We start from the raw sequence: 16,897 nt of genomic DNA, 5'->3' as shown, positions 1-16,897 counted from the left end.
TGAAAGAGAACTCCGTGAAAAAGGTCGGGTTGGTTGTAGTCCGCGCGGCCGCCGCGGGTGGAGCGGCCAAAGCGATCGCATTCGTCTGTGTGTATCGATTGCCCGGGCTATTTCTCATAGATTTGCGTCTACGTCCCGTACCGACAAAGAGGGAGAGAGAGAGAGAGAAGGGCTCCGTGGGGCGTGGCGCGGTGCAGGCTAACGCTCGGGCCCGTATCGAGATGAGGAGTCGGCCGGTCAATTACAACGACCATTACCGTGCGGGCCGCGCTGGGCCGCGCCGGGCTGGGCCTTCCCTCCCATCCATCAGCCGAGCGGTGCAGCGCGGGCCGTGGCGGGGCGGGGCGGGGCGGGGGTGCTGGCTGCACTGCCAGAAAGTGGCGGCCGCGCCGGTGCCTGAAAGCTGCTGGGGGTTGCTGGCTGGGCGCCCTCTGCTATGGCCTCCTCCTATAAGAGGATGAGACAGATCCTTGTGAGCCGTGCTGCCCGCTAAGGTCTGCGCGCTGTCGTCGAGCCGGTCCCGCGCTGGCCGTGCTGTAATTGCCGCATTCGGTTAGCTAAGGTTAGCTACGCCTAGCTACGTAGCCCGGGCCCAGTCCGGCGGCCCGGCCCGTGGCCCCGTCGCGCCGCAGTGGCCATAGCGTCCCTGGGTCGCAGTTAGCGGAAGTGGGTCAGCTCGGCCCACCACTCTTGATATCACTCGTTACATTACTACTCTGTCAAAGAAAGTGGCTCTGATATGGCTGTCTTTATTTTCTTGGCGTTTTCCCTTAAAATTGTGTGGTACTCCCCTCTGCTGAAAGTTTTGCTTTCGATTAAAGTCTTCTTACCGTTGTTTGTTTTGTTTCGTTTCAGGAACGCGTCCAGGCCAAAGACCCGCCCGGACACTACCTCACGAAGCTGCGCACGTACCTGGACCCCAAGGCCTCGAGGAGCTCCCGGGTGAGTATCTCCTCCCTTCCCCCGGTGTGACGGCCGTGACACACGACGCGACGTGACGACGGGACGTGTGACACTGTGTGACACTGTGCGACAGGTGACGGAGAAGACTGCAGCAGCCTGCGACACTGGGGAAGAGGGGCTCAAGCCTTCTGTCTGTCTGTCCTCGTTGATGAGTGCCCCTCGTCTTCTGCCGTTTAACCCATTTCCAGGGGAACTTAACGTCAACGGCACGACTACACTCTTCTTGAACTATCCGTGAAGTGGGTCGGGGAAGTCCTTTCCTTGACACCCCGCCCCCGCCACTCCTCGCACCCTCCCTTTTCCTAATCTCCGTAGTATTCTCTCCGGCCCCTGCCACCCTTTGAACCAACCCTCCCGTACGCTCCGACTGTCCCTCACCTCACACCGTGACACGTTGCTGTTGTTGTGCAGGCGTGCCTGGATCACACTTCCAGCCTTCTGGTCCTGTTCTGTCGTCCCCGTTCCTGCAGCGCTCCGTGCCAGGTAACACGCTCCCTGGTTGGTCACCCAGGTGGACACCTCTTGTCCCTCCGCCCGTCGCCTTGCTCCATGGCCACCCTTCTCCGTTTCGCCTCGCATCGCCTCGCTCAGCCCTTTTCTGCAGTCTAGGTTTTCTTTTTTTGTTTGTTTCCTTTGTTTTTGGCTTTGCCTAGGTGTACCGGGCCGGGTGTCGATTCGAACCCGTATAAAAATGTGTCACTTATCATCCCTGTTCATGAACTTGCTGCAAGATTTTTTTGTTGTGATGCTCCTCAAATTAACATGTCAAATCGACCTCATGTATTCTTCATGTTGACATCATTTACTACAGCTGATTTATTTTTTCTTTGCATTGTTTTTGGTTTTGGTGTGTTGGTTTCATCTTTCTTTTAACCGCCAATGTGATGGTATCGGTCAGCATGCATTCCAGCATTTGTGTAAATCATTATATTGTATTGTGTACAACTAACTGGTAGAGTACAACTTGAACTTGAATTTTGCTGGAGCTTACCCTCATCCCTCTTTCCCTTGAGGTTTCTAGAATTCTGCCTCATGTGTACTCTACAAACCCCAAACCTTTGCGCATTACTTCCCTACCATCCTTTATTTTATCTAATTATATAGATATCCCTATGTTTTTTTTACTATTTTCTCTTTTCGTTTGTTGAAATATTCTGCTTTTGGAGTAGGTGTTAAGGAAAAATCAAATTGGACAAATTATTTAAAAATTTACATCTCTGAACTTAACTTGATATCTGTTTCAGAAACGTAAGATGGTTGGAGATGCAACTTCTACCCAAGTTTTGCGAGATCTTGAGATATCACTAAGAACTAATCATATTGAGTGAGTGTATTTTTTTAAAATCATATTTAATACACTGACGAACAGTACCGTAATAATATTTTACTCTTTTCAGGTGGGTTAGAGAATTTTTAGATGACCAAAACCAAGGATTGGACTCACTAATAGACTACCTTAGTTTCCGACTTGTTATGATGAGGCATGAGCAACGGCAAACAGAGTCAAGAGCTAATTCCGAGGAACGCATTAATTCACGTAAGTATCTGGGTGTGGAAATGGGAAGTATGTGTTCATCTTTCACTTGTAAATTAATCCTTCAAAGTTAAACATGGTATTTCATGTCTTTACAGCTGCTGGAAGTACCTTATCTTCCAGTAATGGCCCTAATACTCATAATGGTCACCTACGCCCAGCTTTGGACATTCTGGACAGTCCTGCTATGAAACGCAGATCCCGCCACATGGCAAAGTTACGCATGGGTGATGCTAAAGATGATATCCATGTTTGCATTATGTGCCTACGTGCCATTATGAACAATAAAGTAAGTTAAAATTACATTTTTCAAATATAGCTCATTTTGTAAGATATTCTAATCTATTTCATCAAATTCATTTCAGTATGGATTTAATATGGTGATACAACACAGAGAGGCTATCAATTGTATAGCTCTCAGTCTAATGCATAAAAGCTTAAGAACTAAAGCTTTAGTTTTGGAGCTGCTTGCTGCTATATGTCTAGTCAAGGGAGGCCATGAGATAATTCTCTCTGCCTTCGACAATTTTAAAGAGGTTTGTCATGAAACTAGACGGTTTCAGACACTTATGGACTATTTCATTAATTATGAAGTATTTCATATAGAATTTATGGTAAGTATAAAAGAGATGGTAAATGGTGAATTATAAAGGTTCATATATACACTAATTTGGTTAACATTCATTTCTCTGTAGGTTGCTTGTATGCAATTTGTTAATATTGTGGTTCATTCAGTGGAAGACATGAATTTCCGTGTCCATCTTCAGTATGAGTTTACAAAACTAGGATTTGATGAATATCTGGAAAAGCTTCGTCATACAGAAAGTGAAGAGCTTCAAGTACAAATATCAGCCTACCTTGACAATGTCTTTGATGTTGCTGCATTAATGGAAGACAGTGAAACAAAAACTGCTGCCTTAGAGAAAGTTGCCGAACTAGAAGATGAACTTGGTCATGTGAGTCAACTATCTACCAGTACCTAAATCATTTAAAGAGAAACCTCAAAGTTCCAAATGTTTTAATTTTTTGTTATGTTCTGCAGGCCCATGACAGACTAGCAGCTTCAGAAAGGGAGTGTTTATGTAAGCTAGCTTCCTTAGAAAGTGAATTAGTTCAACTAAGATCTGAACGTGATGAATTATCAACAGAGCTTCAAACACTGAGGCGAACTGCTCAGCAACACCAGCAAGATGCCCATAATAGACAATCAGTTTTGGAAAATAAAATTCAAGAGCTGGAGACCCTTACTAGAACCCTGCCAAGACCAGATAGTTAGTCCCTACCCATAATAAATCCATTTTTTGTTCCTATTCTGTTATGAGCTGTTATAAATACCCAATTTTTGTTATGCTTTTTAGGTAGCAGCAGTGGAGTCAGTATGGGGTCTAGCAACTCATTCTCTTCCTTTTCATCGTCCTCATCTCCACCTGTTCCTCCTGCGCCTCCAGCACCTGCACCTCCGCCCCCTCCACCACCTCCACCCTGTCCACCACCTCCTCCCCTACCTCAGACTTCAAACTCTCCTCCTCCACCAGCACCCCCCGTCCCCATACCGCCTCCTCCAGGGCTAATGGCTGCTCCAGATGGAGCTATGACAATCAAGAGGAAGGTACAAACAAAATACAAATTACCAACTCTTAATTGGGTTGCTCTTAAGCCAAATCAGGTCAGTGACAATTTTCATTTGGTATTATGACAGTTTTACAAACTAGCAATTTACCAATCAACTCTTTGGCAGGTGAGAGGAACAGTCTTCAATGAACTGGATGACGATAAATTGCATTCCTTGATAGACTTCACAGACTTTGAAGAAAGATTCAAGCTTGGTGTAGGGCCAGCAGTAGCAGCAGGTGATAAGTCTGAAACTGACGGTCTGACTGCTTTCCCCAGTAAACGATTTAAGAAGCCTGAAAATGTTTCCCTTTTGGAACACACAAGACTAAGGAATATTGGTACAAATCTTTTATACTTTTTCATTGGTTTCATCTATGCCTTCTGGATCAGCAAGATTTTTAGTTCTTAATATTGTCTACTCTTTTACAGCTATATCTCGTCGTCGAATGGACATGAGTGTTGACAAAGTGATTACTGCAGTCAATTGTTTGGACCTAAAGACATTACCTTTGGAAAGTGTTGAAATATTGCAGCGAATGTGTCCAACTGAACAAGAGGTCTTAATTAATTTCAATCATTTTATAAATAAATTTTAAAATAAGTGTTACTATCTTTAACAATTTTTTTTTTTTTACTTAGACAAAAGCGTATCGTGAATATGTTGCAGAGAAGAAGGACATAAACATGTTAACTGAAGAAGACAAATTTTTGCTGCAACTTAGTCGTGTTGAGAGACTTACAACAAAATTAACTATAATGAGCTATGTTGGAAATTTCTTTGACAATGTTCATCTGATAACCCCAGTGAGTTAATTTCTCTTTTTTATTTTTTTAACATCTTTTATTGAACTGTTCAGTAATTTTTTCTTCTCTTTTGCAGCAAGTGCATGCCATTATATCTGCAGCAAGTATGGTGAAGAATTCTACAAAATTGAAACGAGTTCTTGAAGTTATTCTTGCATTTGGAAACTATTTGAACAGTGGGAAAAGAGGTCCCGCATATGGTTTTAAGCTTCAATCATTAGATTGTTTACTGGATACCAAAAGTGCAGATAGACGTCAGTCTCTATTACACTACATAGCCCAAACAGTTCGCTCTAAGTTCCCAGATCTTTTGAACTTTGAGTCAGAGCTATTATATATTGACAAAGCAGCTACAGGTAAATATAAATAATACCTATTATATATTTTATCCGGACATAGAGTGTGGTTCATAGACCTATTTTCCAGCTTTAAAAGGTTTTAACAGTACACATTTCATTTTCATTTCTCCTGCAGTGTCTTTGGAAAATGTTCTCACCGATTTGGCTGAGCTTGAAAAAGGCATGGAAGTGGTCCGGCGTGAGGCAGAACAAAGAGGGAACAACCCAAGCGCTGTTAGTAATGCTGCAAATAATGGTGCATCATTAGTTCTGAGGGACTTCTTAGGAAATGCAGAGGAAAAATTACGAAGATTAAAAACCGATGTGAAAAATGCTCAAGAAACTTTCCGCGACTGTGTTGAACTTTTTGGAGAATCCCCTCGCTCAACAGATGCCAATGCATTTTTCCCATTATTTGTTAGGTTTGCACGTTCTTTCAAGGTAAGAGCATTTTTATATAGTAAAAGTATTTTCTTGTTTTTCATTTCTCTATGTAATTATGTGTTCTATTAAATATCCCTAGATGGCTGATCAGGAGAATGAACAGCGTCTTCGCCTTGAACAGGCTGCTTTGGCATCAAAGCAGCACATGGACCAAAATACAGGCCCTACTAATCAAGAAGTTCTACGGCGAAATAAACTGAACCAGAAAAAACAACAGGTGAGCTTTCTGTTTAGTTGATTTCATTCATTTATTCTGGAAATTTTCTCATTACTTTGACAAATAGAGATGGAGACTGCAAAGGCAAAGCAAAGGAAGAATATTTTTAAACTTTTGGATATAATTTCCTAGGGGTACATGTTGCTTGACAAATTTGGCTGCATGATGTTAATGATCAGACCTGAAATATTATCTACAATATTTTAGAGTTTGATTGTTGAATATATTCTCTCATGAAGAAATCTCATGAGGAATATTATTATGTAATTTTAATGTTGTCTTTGGAAAGGATTGATGTGTGTTCAGTCACAGCATTGGAATTTATTTGTTATGTGTCCCATCATCTGCGCGCTGCATGCTTCAAATGTGGGGGAATGGTGTGCAAAATGCTGAGATTTTGACTAGGTTCTTGCAACCGCTTTGCTTGTGCAGCACTTCAACATCCCAGTGTTCCCAGTCACCCTCACGCAAAAGTATATGCACCTCACACTGGACTAGCGAGATAGAAGTTATATTGACGTGAAAGCAGCCGTAAGTGGGTCTGCATGATTTAGTTGATTTGACGTTTCTAAATTCGGAGTCCAGGTTTCGATTGTATTTGTTTGCATTTTGAATCATGTTTTAAAATACAGTATTCTTTTGAAAAGCATGCTTTTTCCCCCTTACAGTAGTAGATTTTGAATTCATTATGTGTATATACTGTATGCATAATTACGAATTAGCTAATATGTGATTCATGATTGATGTGATGAGTTCTTCACCTTCCTTGTCTGTATGCATGAGTAACATGCTCTTTCACCGTTTTTTATAAACTATTTTTTGAAGTTTTGTTTTTAAACAGAAACCAAGAGTAGTTTTTTAGGTCTCTTTAAACATTTTTTGGCGGGTTGTAGGAAACACATCATGGTACTCAGTGATAAATTTGCAGCACATTACATTCTTGGTTCTCAGATTTCACTGGAGGGTTTTTCTTTTTTTTTTTTTACTGTGATTCTTTTTCCCTGCATATTTCTGGTGTTGTTTTGGGTGTGTGGTTTGTCATGTCATGATATCTTTGTAGTTACCATTTTTCCATTGTATTGTTCATGCATGTCTGTCATCTGATAATAAAAATTGTGAACTTAATAGTAATGACTTCTTTGCCTTTTCTTTCAGGATGCTGTCATTAATGAGTTGAAGCACAAAACTCGAGCTGTCCAAGAAAAGAAGTTGCTGCAGCAAGACGAAGTTTACAATGGTGCACTTGAAGATATCCTTCTAGGTCTAAAAAGTGAACCGTATCGACGAGCTGATGCCGTCCGTCGTTCCCAACGCAGGCATATAGACAGTAATCGTTTATCACGCAATATGGAAATGGACTTTTAATATAGGTATTCTTGTTTGAACCTTTTCTCATTATGCCACTTTGAGTTGTACTTTTTTCTTTTGTTATTTTAAAGTTTAATTTTGTGTTGCTATGCATGCACCTCATGCAGTTCTGTGATATGATATTTCAAGAGACTTGGCAAGTCTTGAATTTTTTGGGGTACAACAGTATCCCTGGCTTGTGATAATAGTTGCCTTTATATATGAACCCTAGTGGTTGTACAGCATTCTATTGATATGACTTCAATTATTATTAATTATGATACACCTATGCACAGTTTTGCTACCTTGTAATTAAAATGAATAAACTTTTCAAGTTTTTAAAATCTTTTATATTTTGATCTTATGTGTGTTAAATACTGCAATGTTGTTTTCTGAATGAAAAGTGCCTTAAGCTTTAAATGAAGAATGAATTTTTTAATTTGTAAAATAATGAATCTCTCTTGTTCTTGTTTTGTAATTACTAAGTGCTTTAGCTTGCTTAATGCACACACATTGAAAATATGTATTGTACAATTCTGTAATATGAGACTAGATTGTAGTATTATTAGTCAGAATGAGCTTGTGATTTACCCATATCCTTTTATTTTAAGTATACATATTAATTTATGTATGTATCTAATGATTAAGAGGATGAACTAGAGAGACTGTGGTCAATTTTATAAGTTACAGAATCATTGTTTGTTGAATTGCGTTTTATGTTGTGGATCATAAATTTCGTATATTTTTACATGTTTGCGCATAGTTATCTCTATAATGTTAAAAGTGAAATTCAATTATGACATAGCATTATTGTGTGATCATTTTTGTCTCATAGAATGACTTAGATGTGTCGTGAATGTTAAAGTGTTTTGGAATTTGTAAATGACTACCATTCTTTGTGATTAGGCCCTTTAAATGTGTTCCTATTGATATTTCATTTATGAAATACTGATTATTAAAACAAAATTATGTGACATTCCATCTTTATCCACACATCAGAAATATTTGAATGGTTTTCTTAAACACCACTTATTGATCCTTATTCTCATTTTATTTCAATATTTAACAGTTCAGTTCATCAGCATCAGTTGTTAAGTTAGTTTTACAATTTAGCTTTTGGTGTAGTAGTTCATGACTTTGATTTACACCAAATAAAATTTCTGCACATGCAGACACCATACATTCCGCAGTGGTACTATATTCAACTACTTCAGACAAGCTCATATTTGTTCCTTAAAGCCACACAATAAAAAACTAAATTCCACAATCTGGGTTTGATCAAGTTTTATATGAATATATTTTGTGGTCTAGCAAATTTTAAATCTCCTAGGAGACATCCCAAAATACCTAATGTAGTGCCTACAACTGGTTAAGTGCTTGCTTGCTCATTGGAAATCACATTATTTACACTCTTGAAAGTACAGAATTAGTATCAGGCTTTGTTTTTGTGCTCCTTTGTTACCACTTGAGATTCATAGATTCATGATGTATGACAATATATATTCTTAATTTGTCTGATGTTCAATAACTGGTACCTATAGAAAATAAAACCAAAATTGAACCTCCTGTTGTATTTTATTCAATATCACATCCATTGGGCTTTTGACACAGAAAGTTTAATGGCAACTACCACAAACAGAATCCAAAGACGAATTATGAGTTATGAGGATTATAACATCGAAGAAAGTACTTTGTACGAGAATGGAGGCTTGGTGGAGGGAGATCAAAATTTGAATTGAGAATTCAAAATTTCCCTCACTCTTCCCTATTCTATTCTCACCGCCTTTACGAAGGGGACCAAGCTGTCTGTCCTTTGTCTGCTTTCTGCTTCTGCCTTCTGCTAATATCTCCCTCTCTGTCTCTCTTGTTATTGGGTTACTCTCTTGTCATTCCCATATTTCAGAAATAAGAACCGTCAATAGTTATTTTGCGGCTTAAGAAATACCGCCCATTATTAATTTGTCAGAGAGTATTGATTTCAACTTTGGATCGTCATCGAAAATTTGATTTTGTGAGCTTTTATACGTTTTTAGTAGTGTCTCTAACCTTATCATAATCATAACCTAGCAGTATACTTGTTTTGTATGTAAAAGCATTTTAAATATCAGGTTTTGGGTCGGATTTCTTCTTGTATTATAAAGATTTGATAATGGCAGGATTCGCTTTAAAGGTTAAATGCAAGGGAGGACAAAACATAGTGAAAGGTTTGACAGCTCACAGCACAGCCTCAGAGCTCAAGCAACAGCTCTCAGAACTGTTTAGTATAAAACCAAGTGATATTAATGTCCTGGCTGGTTTCCCCCCTAAATCTGTCAATCTGAGTGACAATAGTATTACTCTGGAGGCCTTGGGTATTTCATCTGGAGATACTCTCATTGTTGAAGAGAAGTTAAATAGTGAAGCAAAAGAGAAAATTGCTGCCAAAAAAATGGAGCAGGAGACACAATACGCACACATTGCTGAAAGCCAACTGAACTGTCCTGGAATTCTCATGCGCAAAGTTGTCCCGTCAGACAATTCGTGTCTTTTCACTAGTATTGGTTATGTTTTGAATGGTAAGCAAGGTTTTCCAATTACATACATTGATTGAAAACTATGATTTGACATTATTGTTTTTTCTTCAATAGTTGTGTATTAAAGCATTCTTATGTTTTCAAACATTTTAGGTAAGGTTGATCCGACTTGTGGGCAGTACATGCGGAAAATCATTGCTGAAGCTGTCGGATCAGACCCTGAAACGTACTCTGAAGCTATTTTGGGAAAGCCTAACAAAGATTACTGCACCTGGATCCAGAAAACAGACTCTTGGGGTGGTGCCATTGAGTTATCAATTTTATCCAACTTTTATGGGATGGAGATGGCTGTAGTGGATACTATAAATGCCATTGTAAACCGTTTTGGTGAAGACAAGTCTTTCGGTAACCGTATATTCCTCATTTTTGATGGAATTCACTATGATCCCCTATTCCTTGAACCCTTAACAGTAAGTGCAATTTCGTTTTAAACCATTTGCTTCTTACTTTTTTTTTTCTTTTCTGGTGTTATAAAATACTACAAATTAAACACTTTTAAAAATGTTTTTTGCAGCCTGATGGCACTATCCAAACCATGTTTCAAGTCGATGATGAAACAATGCTGGAGAAGGCTCGTCAGCTTGCTCTTGAAGCTCAATCTAGTCGTCAGTTCACAGATGTTGATAAATTTACACTTAAGTGCCTTATATGCCAGTCATTCCTCAAAGGGCAAACAGAAGCTCAAGTGCATGCTAAAGAGACTGGTCACATGAATTTTGGTGAGGTAGCAGCCTAATTTTCTTCAGTCACTTTATCTTGTTTATGTAGTATTCTTTCGACTTCATTTACCTAAAGATTTTCCCCAATGGAAATTTAATGTGGTGTCATGTCAGTCTAGACAAGCAGAATGATATGGTTTCTATTAACAACATAGATGTTAGCCTGTTTTTTTTTTCCCACATCACTTTTGAAAATTATGTCATAGTTCTACCAAAACCCTGTACCACCATATATCGAACAAATTACATCTAGTTGAATGAATTATGTGAAAAACTCCTCATACAACTAATTTTTGGTGGAAATTTACAATTTAATCTGTGTTATTTTTAAGGGGTCTATGATGCTTTCTCAATTTTATGCACTGTAGAGCAATGTGATGCTGTTGATCTTATTTGACAAAGAGAAGGGTAGATGGTAGCTCTCTTGCTGCAGCTCATGTCATATATTGTAATATTTTCAGGGTATTTTTGTAGAGATTGTTACCACTATTCCTTACCACAATTTATTTGATTAGCAACCAGGATGAGACTGATTTATTCAATGAACCAAATTGTGTTGTTATATTTGTATAGTCAGCAGTAGAACTTTTATTCTTAAGATTATAGAAAGCTGTTTTGTGAATGTACAAATTAAGAGTTACTGTGCCCACATCCTTCCAGATGCCTGCAATAATTTTGTTAGCAGCTATTTTGCATCTTTAGTGTAGTGAAGTCTTTGTAAATTGTATTGTGTTGGAGTCAATGAAATCAGAGATCTTTTATTTACCTGAAAAATATATATACCTTTGCTCTTTTAAGCTCAAAGACAATGGATCTTCTAATATTAGAATTAGGGATTCAAGATTTACCCGTGGTAGAATACTTCATAACACTGCAAAGAGACATTTATTATGAACTTGTGAATGTGTATGTAACATTTTGATGATAATAATTATTGTTATTTATGCAATATCTATTGTGTTTTCACAATGCATGAACTTTGGTTTTTACGATGACATTTTGTTGAGTGCAATATTTATATATAGCTTTATAAATATGATATTTTAGGGCAATGGGTTTATGTTTGATTTGAGTTTATCTTTATGCTCTGTTGCTTTTTGATCAGCCTAGCATGTGCACTATTGTGGTGCTGTGGATCCTGTAATTTTATGATTTTGTAGTGCTCAAGAATCAACTTAACAAATGGGCTCTAGTGATAAATCTAATCTGTCTGAAGTTTCAAAAATTTCATGTGTGCCAAAGCTGTTGTATGTGTTAAGCTGGTACAGCTTCCCCAATTATCAAGGATGAAGGATTCCCATTTATTTATTGTGTACTTAAATGTAATGAGAGTCCATACAAATCCTAAATTATTTCCTGACTGCAATTATCACAGCATATCAGACTGACTACAATCAAGAGTTTTATTAACTGTGATGCTGAAACTTCTAGGTTTGCGAACAAGAATTTTTGATGCCATAAAAGAATGTTTTGAAATGACTTTAGATGCTTCTATTCTGTTTGATTTGTGTAGTCTAGCCCCCCCCCCATTATCTGACAAAATCTTTACTTAAAAGAGATAACCCGAGAGCGAAACGCGAGAGCCCATGAATGTCTGGCTGGCGAAAGCGCTCAGGGATCAACTCTCCTAACTTAACTAAGCTTAATTTGTGATTATTCTTCACTGCCTGTAACACTATGACTGATAAATTTCAATGAGCAATAAAGATGAAGACTTTAAGCCTATGCCTTTCTTTTCCTGTCCTTGAAGTTCTGTGTTAGCAGTAGGTTAGTGAGCTGACCAAAACTGGTTTGACTACACCAGCCAGGAACTACCCTCGATTTTTTCTTTTTATACTGTGAAAGCCGGTAAAATGACCATCTAAGAAGATTGAGATCATTGATTGAGATAGGCTGGTATAGGCCAGTCTCTCTCCTCTCGTAATGATTCGCCAACAAACCCAACAAACCCCTTCAACAATACCACTTTCAACTCTCTGTAGGCTATCCATAACAACAGTCCCGATCTCCTCACTCACCACGGAGGCTTTTTAAAAATTTTAAAGTGCGATGTATTATAAAACAACACAATTCACATTCAAATGGCAAATGATTGATATCCCAGAGGGACGACACTGTTGACGAAAAAACGCGGGTAGTCTGCTTCTCTTTGTTTGCTCAATAAGGAGAACTTCCGAGCAATCGCCATGACGAAGTCGACCTCTAGAAATCCCTTCATCAACTATTACCTGAAGGTGAGAGCCACAACGCGACTGGTGGGCGCGCGGGCTGACGCCGCTAAGGGGCGTCTCTTGGTCCTTCCCTCCCAGGTGGCGCGAGGCATGCGCGGCAGGCGTGTGACGTACATCGCCAAGGTGGCGGCGCGGCGCTGGCGCGCCATGAGCCAGACCCAGCGCCTCGACTACTACCGCGCCTGCGGGGTCAGCTACAACTGGGGCAGCGCCCTGCCCTCCGGCCGCCGGCGCTGCAGCTCCGGCCTCCACGGCCGCGCCCCGGCCGTCTCGCGCAGCCCCTTCATCAACTTCTTCGTGCACATGTACAAGCAGGTGCGTGAAGCGCGCGCGGCCAAGGCTGACCACAATGTGGTCACGGAAGGTGGGTGATTATTGGCGTTCGTGGGGCTTCCCTCGCGGACACTCGTGTCGCAGATGGGGCGGGACATGCCGGTCACCAAGGTGGCCCGCATGGCGGCGAGGAGGTGGAGGTGCATGGGTGTTCCCGAGCGGCGCACCTACTTTGAGGCGGCCTGCCGCTTCGGCTACAGGCGGAGCAGGAGATCCAGTCGTCGCAGGCGATAGACCGGGCCCGACGAAGAAGAGCCTTCTCATCTCTCCAAATTTACTGAGGAAGAAGTAAATAGCCGTGCGAGTAGTTGGAATACTATGTTCTGTTGCTGCATGTCACATTTAAATTGATGGTTTCGTGTAATCTATTTTCGTCTTTTTATTACAAAGAACTGTACTATATATCTTGAAAACAATTAAAATGCTACGAAATAAGGAGTAAAATTAACTACAGGTTGAAAAATTAACAAATGTTAGATTACAACTTTTGGGGGGATTTAAATATTGCCGCCCTTATATAGTCCACTGCTCTAGGACTACACTCCTTGAACAAAAAAAGGGGTCGTGAGTACAATTCCATTTCAGAGACCCAGTAACACTACATTTCGTTTTAATTTTTTTACTTCTAATTATCCTATATGTGTACATACGAAGAATGGACTTTTGGCCTCAATCCCTTTCAAATGCTTCGCTCTATGGCTCCACTAGTCATGTCGTCGTGTTGGTACTTCTGCAATAGCGTCGTCTGCACAAAAAAAAAAATTAAAATAAAGTAAACATCAACTGCAACGCAAACAAATCGAAAAATAGTCGTGATTGGTTAAAATGATGCGTCCAGAAGTAGTGGACATAATATCAGCATGTAGATTATGTTTGTCTATGTCGCCAGACAATTCAGAGATATTCCAAAACTTGAAACCTTCCAAATCTCTTGCCTTCGCCTTACCTCAGCTAATTTCTGGTTGTGTTGGTTTTGAGGTTTGTCTATTTTCTTTTTTCCTACTTGTGTCACTACAATTTAAATCCACGAACCCTTCTCTTTGTCACTTTTATGATCAATGGTTTTATTTCTCTCAAACCGTTAACCAGATAAGTCAGTGTGAAGAACTGCCATCAAAAATATGCAACATGTGTCTTCAAGAAGTGAATCGATGGGCTGCTTTCCAGGCTAAATGCCAATCTATCAATGGAGTTTTGTCAAAAGTTGTGTACCAAAAGTGTACTCTCTTCACCATTGATTCAAAACTTAAGGTATCAAATTTCACTTCTTTACTGTCACTTTCAGTAGTGTGATATGTGATGTGGTACCGAAACAAAGTTCTGATTTCTTTGTTTTCCAGATGATTGAAAATCCACACCCTAAAAGACTGCTACTTCCTAAAACAACTGCAGTAAGTGATATTTCAACTATTAATGTTCCCCAAGAAAATGATTTAAACCTGGTGTCAAGCTCAAAGAAAAAATCAAAATCAAAACAAATTTTGGATAAAGACTCCAACAGTACAACAATCAAGCATCAAAAACATAAGGCATTAAAAATTAACATCACCTCAAAAAGTGCTCCCTTGAAAGACGATGAAGCAAATAATTTGGAGCCCAAGACTGGTGTCTTTTCAGAAGATAGCAAACAGAGTACCTCAGGGGCCTCAAAAGAGATAAAAGAAGCACAGTCCAATGAGATCGATCATCAAACCTTTGTTGACCTTACTACTCAAGGCCAACAGGATGACAAGGAACAGGAATTACACTCAGATAACGGTGGCGATTGTGATAGTAATGTTGAGAATGATGATGATAATGTTGATTACGATGATGGTGATGATGATGATATTGACGATGTTGATGATGGTGACGATGAGGATGATGACAATACTAGTTGTGTAAGTGAGAAGAGCAGTGAAGATGGCATTATGAATTCTTCTCTAGATGAAGACTCAGATGTACCATTGGAGGTTGCACAGGATGATGATTCGAAGCCATGGCGCCTAAGAACTGTCAAGTGTCCAAAGTGTCCCAAAATTTTTCCTAAACATCATGGTTTGAAATTTCATCTCAGAAGGATACATGGTTTGTTTACACTGTATCCCTGTGCTGTTTGTGGTCATACTTCTGTTTTGAGCAAGAAGCGAGAAAAGCATATAATTAAGTCACATGAGGACCTGCTAAATACCAACGCAAAATGTATGTGTAAAGTTTGTGGTCTCATACTCAAATCCAGAGTTTCATTATGGCGTCACAAGAAAAAACATAAGGAAGATCGATGCTGCAAAGTATGTAATACAATGTTCAAGTCTCTGGAAGAATTAGATGTACATTCAAAAACTTCACACCCAACAGACATGACTGAAAACCCTCCACAAAATGAAGGTGACTACAAATTCAAATGTCACCTTTGCGAAAATATTGCATTTAGGAGTGAAAAAGATTGGAGGGAACACTATATGCTGATTCATTTTACTCAAGCAGTCTATGCTTGTGACCTGTGTGACAAAACATATCACACCAAAGAACACCTAGAAATGCATAAGCACACTCATGCTGGAGAGAAACCGTACATGTGTGAACTTTGTGCCTCGAGATTTTCTGGGAAGTCATCCTTAAAAAGTCACCTGTAAGTATTTTTCTCTAATCTTATGATTTTTTTTTTGCAAAATTTTCCCATTACGCTATCACGTGTTTTAATTTTTAGCCGGAAAATTCACTCAGCCAGAGAATATGTGTGTAAAGTCTGCCAAAAGAAATATGGTTCATATGCAGGTCTTTATTACCATAATAGGATTCAACATCTTGGTATAGCCCCCTTTGTTTGTCATGAATGCGGAAAGAAATTTAAATCTACAAATGGACTCTTATTTCATATGAGGACCCACTCAGGTATGTGCTTTTTTAATTTTCATATCTTTGTTACGAATTGATGTTTGATTTGTGACTAAAAGTGATTAATATGCCAATTTTGCAGGTGAAAAACCCTACAGCTGTGAGCACTGTAGCTTTGCCTCAAGATCATTAGCTGGATTGTATGCCCATCGTGTAACTCATTCTGATGATAAACCATTCAAATGTGATGAGTGTGATAAAAGTTTTAAACTAAAAGGCTGGCTACAAGTGCATAAAAAAACACATGCTGGTGTAAAAAAATTTGTCTGTGACATTTGTAAATTTTCTTTTATTGCAAATTATCAGTTGAAGTCTCACATGAAAGTTCACTCTGGCGAACGGCCCCATATTTGTGACATATGCTCAAAGTCTTTTGCTAGAAAGGACACTCTTACTGAGCATAGGAGAACTCATACTAAGGAAACAAAATACACTTGTAAAACCTGCAACTTAGGTTTTATGTTTTTGAAGCCATTTAAGAAACACAAATGCACTGCCAATACCAGTAATTCAAATAATTTAGATTTGCAGAGAGTAGATTTGTTATTAGACAGCCTAGAGGAAGAGGATGAGTAATCTATCATGTAACACTCAACTAGTTATTTAAGATTCCTGCTATTAACATTTTTAAAATAGTTTTTACAAAATTATTGGACAGGACCTGCTCTTGGTATAAAAAAAATCCTTGTTTCTTGTTAAATTATGATTTAGCGGATTTGGTGCTTTGCATCAAGATTCAGAGCTTGAAGACTGTTTACACTGTATACAAATCAGGATATTACTATGTTTCTACTGTAATTTTGTATCCTGGATAGTACCGTGACAGTAAAGCAGCTGACAGATTATGGTCAGCTTTACCGAGCCCCTGTAAACAAATTTCAATAAAATTGTGATATTTCAGTA

The 16,897-nt window shown here is 39.2% G+C and overlaps 4 protein-coding genes and 1 long non-coding RNA gene across 6 annotated transcripts in view; 4 read left to right on the top strand and 1 right to left on the bottom strand.

The window, feature by feature from the left end:
* LOC113205396 (formin-like protein) overlaps window positions 1-8,822 on the top strand; it is a 71,812-nt gene extending 62,990 nt beyond the window's left edge. Inside the window, exons 3-18 of one of the 2 annotated variants that reach the window (XM_026420998.2) lie at window positions 856-942; window positions 1,375-1,446; window positions 2,208-2,287; window positions 2,361-2,500; window positions 2,596-2,786; window positions 2,863-3,111; window positions 3,193-3,453; window positions 3,540-3,768; window positions 3,856-4,163; window positions 4,236-4,449; window positions 4,541-4,668; window positions 4,751-4,915; window positions 4,992-5,271; window positions 5,390-5,694; window positions 5,777-5,914; window positions 7,070-8,822. In XM_026420998.2, coding sequence (XP_026276783.1) covers window positions 856-942; window positions 1,375-1,446; window positions 2,208-2,287; window positions 2,361-2,500; window positions 2,596-2,786; window positions 2,863-3,111; window positions 3,193-3,453; window positions 3,540-3,768; window positions 3,856-4,163; window positions 4,236-4,449; window positions 4,541-4,668; window positions 4,751-4,915; window positions 4,992-5,271; window positions 5,390-5,694; window positions 5,777-5,914; window positions 7,070-7,279 — 3,057 coding nt within the window. In that variant the 3' untranslated portion in view covers window positions 7,280-8,822. The remainder of the gene's footprint in view (window positions 1-855; window positions 943-1,374; window positions 1,447-2,207; window positions 2,288-2,360; window positions 2,501-2,595; window positions 2,787-2,862; window positions 3,112-3,192; window positions 3,454-3,539; window positions 3,769-3,855; window positions 4,164-4,235; window positions 4,450-4,540; window positions 4,669-4,750; window positions 4,916-4,991; window positions 5,272-5,389; window positions 5,695-5,776; window positions 5,915-7,069) is intronic. The other variant, XM_026420999.2, reaches the window with a different exon arrangement.
* Window positions 8,823-9,101: 279 nt separating this feature from the next.
* Window positions 9,102-12,273, top strand: LOC113205400 (ubiquitin thioesterase OTU1). The gene is made up of 3 exons (XM_026421006.2): window positions 9,102-9,816; window positions 9,928-10,244; window positions 10,349-12,273. The coding sequence occupies exons 1-3, from the start codon at window positions 9,411-9,413 to the stop codon at window positions 10,568-10,570; spliced, it is 945 nt and encodes a 314-aa protein (XP_026276791.1). The 5' UTR covers window positions 9,102-9,410; the 3' UTR covers window positions 10,571-12,273.
* Window positions 12,274-12,446: 173 nt separating this feature from the next.
* Window positions 12,447-13,619, top strand: LOC113205342 (uncharacterized). Its single transcript, XM_026420928.2, has 3 exons — window positions 12,447-12,787; window positions 12,863-13,099; window positions 13,202-13,619. The coding sequence occupies exons 1-3, from the start codon at window positions 12,740-12,742 to the stop codon at window positions 13,349-13,351; spliced, it is 435 nt and encodes a 144-aa protein (XP_026276713.1). The 5' UTR covers window positions 12,447-12,739; the 3' UTR covers window positions 13,352-13,619.
* Window positions 13,482-14,759, bottom strand: LOC127749829 (uncharacterized). The gene is made up of 2 exons (XR_008011377.1): window positions 14,667-14,759; window positions 13,482-13,862 (listed from the first exon to the last, which is right to left on the bottom strand). It is a non-coding gene; the product is annotated as an uncharacterized LOC127749829 (long non-coding RNA).
* Window positions 13,859-16,897, top strand: LOC113205337 (zinc finger protein 878-like). Its single transcript, XM_026420921.2, has 5 exons — window positions 13,859-14,095; window positions 14,207-14,368; window positions 14,458-15,728; window positions 15,807-15,991; window positions 16,077-16,897. Exons 1-5 carry the CDS (start codon window positions 13,943-13,945, stop codon window positions 16,568-16,570), a joined length of 2,265 nt encoding a protein of 754 aa, XP_026276706.1. The 5' UTR covers window positions 13,859-13,942; the 3' UTR covers window positions 16,571-16,897.

Source organism: Frankliniella occidentalis, unplaced genomic scaffold (assembly GCF_000697945.3).
Source record: "Frankliniella occidentalis isolate FOCC.00 unplaced genomic scaffold, Focc_3.1 Scaffold97, whole genome shotgun sequence".
NCBI lineage: Eukaryota > Metazoa > Arthropoda > Insecta > Thysanoptera > Thripidae > Frankliniella > Frankliniella occidentalis.
Note: the sequence above shows the minus strand (reverse complement) of the source record. Positions and strands in the feature narration are given on the sequence as shown.